At 41.7% G+C, this 13811-nt stretch overlaps 1 protein-coding gene across 1 annotated transcript in view; it reads right to left on the bottom strand.

The window, feature by feature from the left end:
• UHRF2 (ubiquitin like with PHD and ring finger domains 2) overlaps nucleotides 1-13811 on the bottom strand; it is a 110231-nt gene that overhangs the window by 45053 nt on the left and 51367 nt on the right. The window contains exon 3 of the mRNA XM_088476578.1: nucleotides 6270-6529. Within this exon, the coding sequence (XP_088332704.1) occupies nucleotides 6270-6529 (260 nt within the window). The remainder of the gene's footprint in view (nucleotides 1-6269; nucleotides 6530-13811) is intronic.

Here is a 13811-nt window from a genome sequence, read left to right on the forward strand (position 1 = left end):
CTAGATACATAAAACTCCTTGATAAATAAGGCCCTATCAATCACAACGAGTGATAAAACTTGTTGTGTATGATAATGGTGCTCCAGCCAAACAGCTCCTGTCATCTGTTAGAAAAATGACAGTTGGGAGCTAAATGGCTTGAGCACCATTTATCATACGTAGTGAGTTTTAATCACTCGTTGTGATCGATAATACTCGTTGATAAATGAGGCCCATAGTTACAAGGTGTGAACCCTCCAGGAACTGGGCAGGATTTTCTCCTGCAATCAAGTGTGTATAGAAAATTATTTAAAAGGGAAATAAAGCCCCATGTAATATGTGTAAAATCTTCACTAAATATCACCAGTACCACAATCTGGTATGTAATAGGTCTTATCAGAGCAATAAACCTGAATGAAGATTCTGCCTGACAACTATTGCTGGCTGTAACCCACAGATAAAAGCAAACACTCTAATCAGTTCCCTGATTGCCCATTGTTGAACCTAGCATCCTGATTTAGCGATCTATCTGATACCCTGTAGTCTTGATTCAAAATAAGTAGTCACAATGGACAAACCATGATCGCCAGCAATGATACTGAACACAGGTGCTGGTGTGGGAGCAGCAACTACTTTTCTACAACTAGTGCACAATTGACACTTGCTGTGAGTATATGGTGCAGGAGTTCTGTCACCAAGAGTGGACATTTACAGCATGTGACTGATGATAAGAGAAACCTAAAGCCATTGTTTATAACTTATGGCAATACAGGAAGTCCATCATGCCTGTACAACTGGTAACATCAGTGAAGAGCCATAACGGACAGGGTGACTGAAAAATCCAATCCTGTTAATGTACCCACCTGCCTGTGAAATGGCTCCCAGTGCCAGCCAGGAAACAAAGCAGAACATGTGTAAACAGTACAGGTTGTGTAGCTCTAAGCCAGGGACAGCCAACCTCGGTCCTCGAGAGCTACTAACAGTTCATATTTTCCAGACCACCTAGCTGGTGCACAGGTGTATTTATTACTCGCTAACACATTTGAAAAGATCACAATTATTTCACTTGTAATTCTGTGAGGAGATCTGGAAAACATGCAATGTTGGTAGCTCTCGAGGACCAGGGTTGGCTACCCCTTCTCGAAGCTGAAGTGGTGATTTGCTAAGCTCAAAAGATGAGAGCAACATCTGTGGGAGCTCTATGTGGGTGGCAGCCTGGCAGCGAGTCAGTGTACAGCTCATTCATTAGGATTTGATGGCAAACTATGTGGGAGATGTATAAAACTTTCTAAAGAGAACAAGTGGAGAAGTTGCACAAACAATCAACTTATACCGATCATGTATAGAATATATTCTAGAAAAATTGGTTGCTGTAAGAAATTACTCCACCTGTCCTCTTTAGAAGGCATGTTACATCTTCCCCTATATCTACCACGAAGATCTGCCCAGGTCTGGGTACAAAAGGGAAATAAAAAGTCCTGTGGGACTCACAGGGGGTCGGGCGTGCAACTGAAAACTGGTTGCTATGGTTTATTTTGTAGCTGTTATGGAGGACACATATATATATATATATATATATATATATATATATATATATCTCTCTAAAATCATAAAATGTTCAAAAGAGTGCACTCACCAGGGCTTCATAAAGCTGTATAAGTTGCTTTATTTACTCACAAAAAAAAGTATCACATATCGACGTTTCGGCTACGTTCAGCCACCATCATCAGGATGATACCCACACACCACAGGAGACAGCAGTATGCTGTGTGTTGCCACGTAACTCCACTATATACCCAAACTGGTATCAATAAACTTCACCCCTCATTAAACAATTAGGCAAATCTATGTCACTATAGCAACCCCGTCACTATAGTCACTTAAAACCACTCCAGCGTTAGTTACCTGTTACTATCAATTAAGAATCAGCCATCCACTGCACACCCACAGGAACAAAGTTCACTAGCATTAAATAAATATAATAATCTCCCCTGGGTACAAAGGGGGAAAAAAAAAAAGCCCTGTGGGACTCACGGGGGGCCGGGCGTGCAAAGGAAAGCTGGTTGGTCTGGTTTATTTTGTAGCTGTTACGGAGGACACACACACACACACATACATATATATATGTATATGTGTGTGTGTAGCTTTAATGTCAAAATCATTTCAGTGTCTATCAAGATTAATTGTATCACCAAATATCTTGCTTTAAAATAAATATCACAGCACTCTCTCAACTCCTTTACATCAACAAATCTCTAAGTATGTTTGCACGGCTCACAAACTACTTGTTATATAATTTTTCCTCATAAAAAGTGTAAGACAGCAGAATGCGTAATAAAATAATGTATGCTAAAATTAAATATTTCATATTTATTATCCAATGCATAAATGCAGACAATCTGCATACCTTAGAAATTACAGGGTCCTTTTTAATCTAATTTTCAAATGAAACATCTTTTTCGGTAAGGAACACATTGTTGCATGTAGAGTTAAGTCTGTGCTGCTGCCCAGTCTGGGAGCTGTTTACCACAGAATTTTGAAATGCACAATACCATGGAAACCACTCCTTACAGCTATCCTGTTACTGAATGCTGGCAGCCTAACCAGTGCAGTTATATATTGTTTTATGGTGAACAGATTGTATTTTTGTGAGGTTGCTATACTCATTTATGGAAAACATTACATTTATCAAGAATATAAACGGTTGTGCCTAGCCACTACCATCAGTCTAAGCAACAAATAAAACAGAAATTATTAATTTTAAGCACAATTAAAATGAATTAAACAGCTCATTAAGCACAACTAAAATGAATTAAACATCTCATAACACAACCAGTAATACAGCATCCGGAAAGTATTCACAACGCTTAACTTTTTCCACATTGTTATGTTAGAGCCTTATTCCAAAAAGGAGTAAATTCATTTTTGTCCTTAAAATTCTACGCACAATACCCCATAACGACAATGTGTAAAAAGTTTTTTTTGAGATTTTTGCAAATTTAATTAAAAAAAAAAAAAAAAAAACTAAAAAAAAAAATAAAATCACAAGTACATAAGTATTCACAACTTTTGCTCAATACTTTGTTGATGCACCTTTGGTGGTAATTACAGTCTCAAGTCTTTTTGAATATAATGCCACAAGCTTGGCACACCTATCTTTGGCCAGTTTCGCCCATTCCTCTTTGCAGCACCTCTCAAGCTCCATCAATTTGGATGGGAAGCGTCGGTTCACAGCCATTTTCAGATCTCTCCAGAGATGTTCAATTGGATTCAAGTCTGGGCTCTGGCTGGGCCACTCGAGGACATTCACAGAGTTGTCCTGAAGCCACTCCTTTGTTATCTTGGCTGTGTGCTTAGGGTCGTTGTCCTGCTGAAAGATGAATCGTCGCCCCAGTCTGAGGTCAAGAGCGCTCTGGAGCAGGATTTCATCCACAAAGTCTCTTTACATTGCTGCATTCACCTTTTCCTCTATCCTGACTAGTCTCCCAGTTCCTGCTGCAGAAAAACATCTCCACAGCATGATGCAGTCACCACCATGCTTCAATGTAGGGATGGTATTGGCCTGTTGATGAGGGGTGCCTGGTTTGCTCCAAACATAACGCCTGGCACTCACACCAAAGAGTTCAATCTTTGTCTCATCAGACCAGAAAGTCCTTCAGGTGCATTTTGGCAAACTCCAGGTGGGCTGCCATGTGCTTTTTACTAAGGAGTGGCTTCCGTCTGGCCACTCTAATATACAGGCCTGATTGGTGGATTGCTGCAGAGATGGTTGTCCTTCTGGAAGGTTCTCCTCTCTCCACAGAGGAATGCTGTAGCTCTGACAGAGTGATCATCGGGTTCTTGGTCACCTCCCTGACTAGGGCCCTTCTCCCCCGATCGCTCAGTTTAGACGGTGGGCCAACTCTAGGAAGAGTCCTGGTGGTTCCGAACTTCTTCCATTTACAGATGATGGAGGCCACTGTGCTCATTGGGATCTTCAAAGCAGCAGATATTTTCTGTACCCTTCCCCAGAGTTGTGCCTCAAGACAATCCTGTCTTGGAGGTCTACAAAATTCCTTGGACTTCATGCTTGGTTTGTGCTCTGACATGCACTGTCAAGTGTGGGACCTAATATAGACAGGTGTATGCCTTTCACAATCATGTCCAATCAACTGAATTTACCACAGGTGGACTCCAATTAAGCGGTAGGAACATCTCAAGGATGATCAGTGGAAACAGGATGCACCTGAGCTCAAATTTGAGCTTCATGACAAATTAATACTTATGTACATGTGATTTCTTAAGGTGCATACACACACACACAACGATTTAGTAAATGAACGATTATTTCAAGGGAAAAATTAACGAAAATCTTTTACTAAAATCGTTCATTTACTAAATGTAATGAACGATTTTTTTTAACTACAAACGATTTTTGCATATTCCCTTACTGAAAATCGTTGATTTGGTCAGTCTGACTGAACTACAGACGTGAACGCACATGTACGATAATAGTTCATCGTTTTAACTCAGAAAGTGAACGATTTCTTGAACGACTGAACAATAAACTATATTGTTATCGATAATTGTTCAAAAAAAATCATTGTGTGTGTATGCACCTTTAGTGGGTTTTTTTTTTTTTTATTACATTTGCAAAAATCTCAAAACATTTTTTACACGTTGTCATTATGGGGTTTTGTGTGTAGAATTTTGGAGGACAAAAATTTATTTATTCCATTTTTGAATAAGGCTATAACATAACAAAATTTGAAAAAAAGTGAAGCGTTGTGAATACTTTCCGGATGCACTGTAGTTCTCAATTTACATACATATTATTTACAAAGCAATTATATATGATATCCAAGCTGTATAAGAAATTTTCAACAAACACCGAGTTTATTTAAATATATTACACAACACTATTTTAAATTGAAGTCAAACCATATAAATTTTTTTAGTGGAAAACAAATGCCATGGGGCAGATAGACCACCCGAGGGCCCATATGTAGTCACTCCCCCTCCCCCACTCTTTCCCTCCCAGGTCAGAGGGGTGACTGATCATCACTGAAACAGCTGATATCACTCAGAGTGCAATGATCGGCAAACAGTGTTCAGGCTGAACTTCAGTTTCCACATACAGTATATGCAAACACACAAACTGCATCTGTGTTTTAGAAGTCCCTTAATACTGAACACTTGTTTCACACAAAGGGCGGAATTCAATTGATTCCTGCCCCCATCGAGCCCGACGGAGGTATTCAATTCTTGCTCCTGTCGGGCACGATCAGCTGACAGCGCTACATTTCAGCTCGCATCCCCAGGGGGGTGAGAGCTGAAATGTGCGAAAAGTGACATGTTTGGGCACCCAAACATCACTTTTCGCGATCGCGCCCAGCACTTTGGTCGGGTTTAGCTGCTTTACGCGACTAAACCCGACCACTCTGGGCGCGATCAGCAAGAAAATCTGGAACAATTGCATAGCGGCCCGCGATCTCCTGTCACTTTAGACGGGAGATGCGGGCCGCGAAAACAATTGAATTCCGCCCAAAGAATGCTTCATACTCAGTTGGGGAAATATATGTATCTCCTTCGTATTTCAGATGCTCCAAACTACTTGGGTCTTATCTGCACTATCCGGTCATTGACTGTAATGTTGCATATGCCTCCAGGTGTATTCCAATGGGCCATATGCCTCCAGTCTTAATACAGTGGCATGTGACATGGGTACGTGAATGAGAGTGAGTCACGGTTACAAAGTTCCATATGCAACCAATCCCGAGTAGGTTGCAAAGATTCTACTTTTACTGCGAATAGTTTACAGGCAACTCTGAATAAGGCCCTCATTGTTTAGGGCCCTAAATCTTAGCGCGCTAGACATTCACCTAATAGGCCTAATAGTAGCGTACCAGCCCCGCTCATATTGCTTCCTTATTTTTTGCTATCAAAAAGACTTGTACTGAGGATCACTACTATTGCCACCAGCAGTTCTCTTTTAGCTTCTCATTTACTTGACAGCTTTTTATCCTAACCCAATGGGTTTTAAACTATTTGATCACATAATATCTTATCAGTGTTGTTTAAACAGGCTGTGTCATTTTACAGCTCATACATTTTTCATTACTGCTACAATCATTATTTGCTTTCCTTCCCATGGACTGGTCAGTCCACCAATGGGACTCTTGTCTCTTCTCTAACTAGAAAAGACTCCTGATAGCTTATGTATTACTGGCAATAATAATTTATAGATATCTATTGCCACAACAGATCTGAGGTCATCCACGCAAATGTACTTCCATCAGAACTAGACTTACTCATCATATTTTATAAAATAAGTTACATCTTCATCATCCACATAGTCGGAGTAAGAAGTAGAAGGGGTGGTATCAGAAAGACGGGAGTGCTCTCTGGAGTGTTCCGGACTCAAATTTCCATTAGTCCCTTTGTAAGAGTTGCCACTTTTAACTTGAGCCTTGCCATTCTTATGTCCTTTTGTGGCTCTGGTAACATTCTCAACGTGCGCTTCAAACCATGATCCAATGCTTACATCGCGGACATCCACCAGCTCGTTGATCTAGAATTATACAATAAACAAAGTAAAAATAATGATAATATGAAATGCTGTGGTTACAATAAAAACTTTATTTCTGTTCTTACGGCATTGGAACCCCACTCTTGCAAAGATCATGCAACTCATTCACTAGCAAATACCATGAGCAGACTTTATTCTGTGAAAGTGGTAAAACCCCTTCTGAACTAGAAAAGCAGAACGCCCAATATTATCAACGCATATATATATATATATATATATATATATATATATAAATAAAACAAAAACAGCAGGTATTTTGAGACTTTTAGTTAATCAACAGCTGGAGAGAGCAAAGGTTACATTGGTTTTAAAAAGCATAGTATAGGCTTTGTCTCAAATACTTTACTGTGTAATACAGGCTTTGTATTTTAGTAGTACTCATCAATATTACATATCTCTAAAGAGTCACTTAATATTGAGATTTAACTCAGTCTAAATGGAAATTATTATATACAGCATAATTACTTAATTGCTTTAAAATATATTTTCTGTAAGCGCATCAATTAAATTGTTGATACAAACTACCAGCATTAAACTAGAACATGGGCAGTAGAAACCTTAAAAAGAAAAGCTGTCAGACTACAAAGTAAAACATTATTGCAAGTATTGAAGCTTAAGTGCTAGGATTTTATAAGCAATAACTTTGCACTCTACACGGCTAATACAGTACCTGTCTGTGTTTAAAAATCACTAGGCATTGAGTCTTGGTGATAAATACCTGGTTTACAATGTTTAGTTTTCATTAGGCAGCATAATTAACTGAGGCAAACAGTGTTAGATATTCAGGTACTCAAAAGCACTTACAACACTTACTTAAAGGCTATTATGTAGTTAGGAGGTACAGAAATAAAGGAAATTATGACTGGCTGACAATGGGGTCAGAATGCCAGAATCAGAAAAAAAAAACAAAAAAAAAACACAAAAACACAATCTGTAAGGGAATAGAAAACGCACAACACTGAGGTCTTGGGTGCAATTCCCACCATGGCCCTAACTGTGTGTAGTTTGTAGGGTACTACGGCTTCCTCCCACAACCCAAAAATTTACTGGTAGGTTTATTCGCTCCTGACAAAAATGAACCCTAATGTGTACGCGTGTGTTCATGTGGTTGGGGGAAGGAATATGTCCGGCATCCCGGCGTTCGGGATGCAGACGCTTACATTACCGGTCCCAGAACCCCGACGTAGGTCACAATCCCAGCGCCGGCATCCCGACTGCTGGGATACCAAAGGTAAGTAGCGGGGTTTGGGGGAGGGTTAGGTTTAGGCACTAGGGGAAGGTTTAGGCACGAAGGGGGGAGGTTAGGTTTAAGCACTAGGGGAAGGTTTAGGCACGAAGGGGGGAGGTTAGGTTTAGGCACGAAGGGGGGAGGTTAGGGACAGGCACCGGACAGGGAGGGTTAGCATACCGACCAACAAGTGTCAGTATGCTAACCCTGTTGGGATGCCGGTGTCGAGATTCTGACCGCCGGAATCCTGAGCCCCGGCATCCTGTACTCAACCCAGTAGGAAATATAGATTGTAAGCTCCACTGGGGCAGAGACTGATGTGAATAGCCAAATATTTCCTGTAAAGCACTGCAGAATATGTGTTCGCTATATAAATAACTAGTAATAGATATTAGAACACATTCTGTTTTTGACAGGGCCTAACTGCAAAGGTATGCTTTTTTTATTTAATTACTCCCTCTCTGCAACTGACTACAGTACTACAGCAAAGATAGGTCTGACCCATAAAGAAAGGAAGCAGAAAAGAATTCCCTCCCCCACCCCTTCAAGCCTGTGGCTTTCCCGGGAGTGCTGGCCCTTTTTTATGGCCTTAGACCAGAGGTTCCCAAACGCGGTCCTCAAGGCCCCCCCAACAGTACAGGTGTTTGAGATGTCCATGGTTGAGCACAGGTGGTTAAATCAAACTGTCTGAGGTACTAATTAAGTCACCTGTGCTCAACCATAGATATTTCTAAAAACTGAACTGTTGGGGAGCCTTGAGGACCGCGTTTGGGAACCTCTGCCTTAGACAATGAAGTCCAAATGCTGTATTCCATCATTTATTACTAGTCCAGTGTCACAGTGTGTCGGACACCGGGCGTTACTTACAGGGCCCGGCAGCATTGAGGTCCTGATCGGCGGCAGGCAGCAGACTGGGAGTCCCCGGTGCCCGCTGCCAGTGTCTTCTTTCCAGCATCATCCCGCCGGGCTGATGCAGCTGCAAGTGCAGGTGGCCGTGGCTCCACCCTAGACACTGGGTGCATTCCTGTGCCAGAGTATAGGCTCCCATACCTTACTGCAGCATTCCTGTCTCTAGTGATCCCTGCGACTCATTACTGACCCCTGGCTTGCCTGTGACCTGATTCAGTCTTATCCCTGGTACTTCACTTGGTATTCCGGTTTCGATCTTGGCCTCGTTCCCGACTCAAACTGTCCAATCCCTGGTACTGTCTAGTTAGTCTCATTCTGATCTGGCTTGTTGACTACATTTGTACTCCATTTCAGAGTTCACCAGCACCTGTACTAGGGAACCCAGGCTGGGGGCAGCAACCTGCGTGTTGGAAGTACAAACCTCCTTGCGGGGGTCCCTAGTGAACACTGCCGGAAAATGTGTACAGCAAGCTGTAAGGGAGAAGGGGCTCCCTCCCTACTGAGTCTGCCCAAGACACACAACCTTAACTCCTTACATGTTAGAATACAGTAGGAATCTCTTTGAGCCACTGTTTCAATAATGTAAGGCAGATAATACAAAGCATTTACAAACATGTTGAGCAAACAGTATTATAAAATAGCAGCTTTTCCTTAAGGCCTCTACAAAATAAAAAAAGGTTGATTAGGGGAGCATTATAAGCACACTGGGAAACATACACAATACCACACTTAAGAAGCCAATGTTTGCTGAGAAAAATGCATAATCTCTATAGGCAGTAGTGTCATTTGACAAATTGTTTTGGTTGCTTTGATTCTTTACTCAACTTTTCCCAGTTGCTGTAGTTTAAAGGGTAAAAATAAGAAATAATTACCGTAAGTTATAATATGAATGTATTAAGCATACATATCTGACAAAAGGGTATGTAATTTTAAAAAATCAGCCATGAAATGGTCTTTGGGCCGGATTCAGAGGCGCTCGCTATTTGCGAGTGCTCGCTCTGAATCAGGGTGGATAATTTAAAAAACAAAAAAAATCCGCCTCCAGGACGTCGTATAGCTGTGGGTGAACACCCACAGCTTTTGCGAGCTGCCTGGCGATGGTCGCGATTATCGCGACCATCGGGCTTTTGACAAGACCCTTGTGGTAGGGTCTAGGTTCCCGCAAACCCGAGTGAACTTCCTGCTCTAATAGAGCAGGAAGTTCACTACTGACATCACAAATTATGTTAGTAGGGCCGCCCCCAAAAACGGCAGGCGTTTCTTCGGGAACGCCTCCGTTTGTCCAGCCACCCCCCCTCCCCGCCTACAAAACGGGGCGAGCTGTCGATCAACAACGACAGCTATGCGCTCGCGAGCAGGTCTGAATCAGGCCCTTTATCCACTTATAACTGTACTAAAGAACAAAAAAAATAATGCACAACAGGAACGGTCACATATTGAAAAAGGACAAAAGGTTATATTACTGCCAGGATGCCTACAGAAAGTTCTGATTTCATGGCTTCTTCTGATACCCCTGACTCCAGATTTTGGCAGCTATAACTAAAGATACGTGGTGGCTGGTTCTACTCTCTTTTACTGCATCTAGGTTCTCACAGTTTTACATTCCAGAATGCTGGCACAGACCATTGCTCGTCAGTGCTACATGGCAACCCAAGTTCTGGCGTCACCTCCTCACATTTGCATTCAACAAAGCATTCCCATTTCTGTGCTGTTACACAAGCAGCAGCCTATTCAGCTCTGCAGGAATCAATAGCTCCATAGACTGCTATGACCCAATTGCGTACTGTGAATTAAATCCTCACATCTCCAAAATGTATGGCACTCCTATTATATTATAGTGTGAGGCACTGCTGACATTAGAAGTGTGTTGGGGACTATGCTGCTCTTATAAATTTGCTCTTAGGTGGAACTGTTGACAAAAAGGAGCTGCAACATCTTTAAAGTCTTATTGGCATTTACAAAAGTATATGGCTGCCCTGTAATCCTGCAGAGATAGATCTGCAATGTCCTTGAATGCTAGTCGCTATCACTGTACAGGGAGACGCCTATTGTGTGACGACAGGCAAATTGTTGCATATGTGTTCTCAAATGTCATGCATGACGACCTGTGCAGTTTATCCCAGAGTTAGCTGCTCGTTCATGGTTACATAACTATTGGGATGAAACTGCTCAATCCGCAAAGTGCTCATTTTAGATTTAAATGGAGCAGAAAAGTTAATGGAAAAGCTAGACCAGTGGTAATTGTATGTATTTGATCCATAATGTATCCCCAAAAGACCCAAACACCCAGTCTAGCTTCCCAAATTAACTTCCTATGGAGATTCTTTCTCCAATCAATGTTGGAACTGTGATGTTGCCACCTTTGCATGCATGTTTCTAATGGCTGTCACAGGAAGGAGAAACTCAGTGAGAGCTGAGAGTGGTCAAGCCTATGGGAATGAAGGAAAACCAGTCAGAGGTGGTACCCCGGTTTTTGCCCATAGATTGGACCCCCTACTGGTATTATCTTCTCCTACCCAGCAACCAAATGGGACATTTTCTGTTGCGCTCTGCAGCCTTGTATAGTAAGGTTCCGGCAGCTACTACTGCTGTGACTCTGAAATCAGGATAATTTGTCTTGGCACATACTGTACCTCCATACGTTCAGCCGCTCACAGTGCTGAGATTGGAAGGGGTTGGCAGCTGCACAGTGACCATCGTTTACCGGAAGTACCATGGGACCTCAATGAAAACAGCCTGATCATACTGGTAAAGTGGAACCCGCTCATGTGATAAGTCAGTGGACACTAATTACCAGGACTTTCAGTTCCTCATTTTTCTTTTACCACTTTTAGTGTCGTACTTGTGATTTCAATTATATCGAAGTGCAAACAGAGCTCTATATCAATTTAAATTTCATCCAAGCACCTGTAGTCCGCCATCGACTTTTTTTAGTTGAAGGAGAGAGATTTGGTCGATTTGCATGCTATGGCTGGTATATCAGACCCAGTTGTTATGTTTACAATTATTTCTATGCTCTTATTCTTTATTGACTGGAGATCACCAGGCAATAACTACTAAGGGGGCACATCATTTGAAGGAGGAGACTCCTCTCTTTCAAGGCAGTATGCCTCCATGTGTATTCGGGCCAGTATGCAAGAGATCGTTTTCCATAGATGGGGCGAGGGTGCCCTATTTTATTCTGAAGCACTTGGCGATATGGTCTAGTGATCACCTGACAACAGCTTCTGACAGGGTCACATAATTTGAAAGAGGACTCCCCTCTTTCATATTTGGGTGACCACACATGTTCAGATGTAATCAGGGACATAATAGGAAACGCTGGTGCCCTCCGAATAATATAAGGAAAAGGGCTGTTTTCCATAGCGCAGGGTAATATTGTCCAGTGATGACCAGACAATAGCTACTTGTGGGCCACATAACTTGAAAGAGTGGACTTCCCTCATTCACATATTGGTCCATGGTTGCCGGCTTATGGGGATGAGAGAGCACTTTGTGCCTTCCCCCCCATTAACATAACACAAGGTAACCCTGTCCTGTTATCACCAGACAATAACTAGTAGGGGAGCAAGAGATTTTATATAAATGCCTGGTTGGAGGTGGGGAACTTACACCATACTTGGACTCCATGATTTTCTGTAGTGCGGGGATTAATGCTCCCTATTTCACACAAGGGTGTCATCGCATGTGCACACGGACGGCACTCCCAGGACGCCTAGTCTGCGGCCCCAGTTATTCAGACCAGTGGGGAAGGTTCAGCCCCCCCCCCCGCACTGTTTTCCAAGTCCTAAGTCCTCACTAAGCAAACAGTATAAGATTATAGGTAATGGAAGCTAAATATTGGGAAGAACTTTTAAAAAAATTGAAAACAAAAGTATGAGAACAAGTAACCACTTTCATAATGTCCATAAGAGATTTTACAGTTTGTGATTTTGTGGTCTAGAAACATTACATTCCAAAGAGAAATATTTATGTAGACTTAACAATAACAAAAAATTAATGAACAAAAAAATTATAATTTTTTGAATATAATTTTTGTAACTTCTCTTAATACTGTACAAGCAGAAGGAAAATCAGCTTTACTTTTATTTACCCTTTATGAAGTGAAAAGCTTGTGAGAAATTGTGAGTTGTTTTAAAAACTACTTCTAATTAAATTAGTCAGCCTCTATGCTGATTTCCAGGCTACATTACTACCATCTTCCCAACTCCAGTTTCACGCTCTCTGCTGGCAGCTCAGCCTGGTATTATAGGAACTGAACACCGAGCACATCCACTAGTAATAAGTTTAAATTCTCTGAATAAAATAGGTACAGTAGATACAATATGAATACAATAGGTGCATATAGAACAGGATGGACAGGCTAGCCCAGAGACTATCTCTAAGGCCTGTATTCAATTAGAAGCGAAAAGTCAGTTTCGGCGATACTTTTTCGCCGATGACATAACGGTCATCGGTTTCAATTTATGCCCGTATTCAATTGTAGCGTCTTTTTGCCGGCGCGATAACGCAATGCAATGTAATAGGCAAAAAAGTTTTGCCTATGAATACCCGGCAGAAAAAAGTGCAGAATTGGGGTTTTGAGGTGCAATGTTGCGGGAACCACACTGCACCCTTTGGACACCTCCCCTGATGCTAACTGCGTCAAAAAAAAAAAAAAACCACAAAAGGACACCCCAAAAAAGCACTTTGAAAAATTGGGCGGAAAAAGTCAAAGTAGGGGTACAAATTCAAAAACTAGCGAAATAGCCTTTGGGAGGGTCTGCAAGTATGGGGGAGGTGTTTTTTGGATTGCAGGTGTTTGCTGAAGGTGCGTTTTTGGCGCTATTTAATACTTGACTTTAGCACCTTTAAAATATGCTTGCACCCATTTTCATGTACCCCAAATTTGATGGGAATACTTATTTTCCCCCCAAAAAAGTTGCAAAATGCTATTCTTCACCACTTGCTGAAAGATGCTAAATAGCGCCTATTGAGACCATTTAAAAACCCCAAATACGTGGGGGATACCATAGTGATCCCCCATGTTAGTGCCTGTTTTGGGGGGTGTCAGGCTGATTTCCCCAAAACTGACAGAACTTTTCGCTGATTTAAGTTTTGCCGGGTCCCGTTTTCACAGATTTAGAA

The sequence above is a fragment of the Taudactylus pleione genome, unplaced genomic scaffold (genome assembly GCF_031769625.1).
Source record: "Taudactylus pleione unplaced genomic scaffold, aTauple2 ptg000190l, whole genome shotgun sequence".
Taxonomy (NCBI): domain Eukaryota; kingdom Metazoa; phylum Chordata; class Amphibia; order Anura; family Myobatrachidae; genus Taudactylus; species Taudactylus pleione.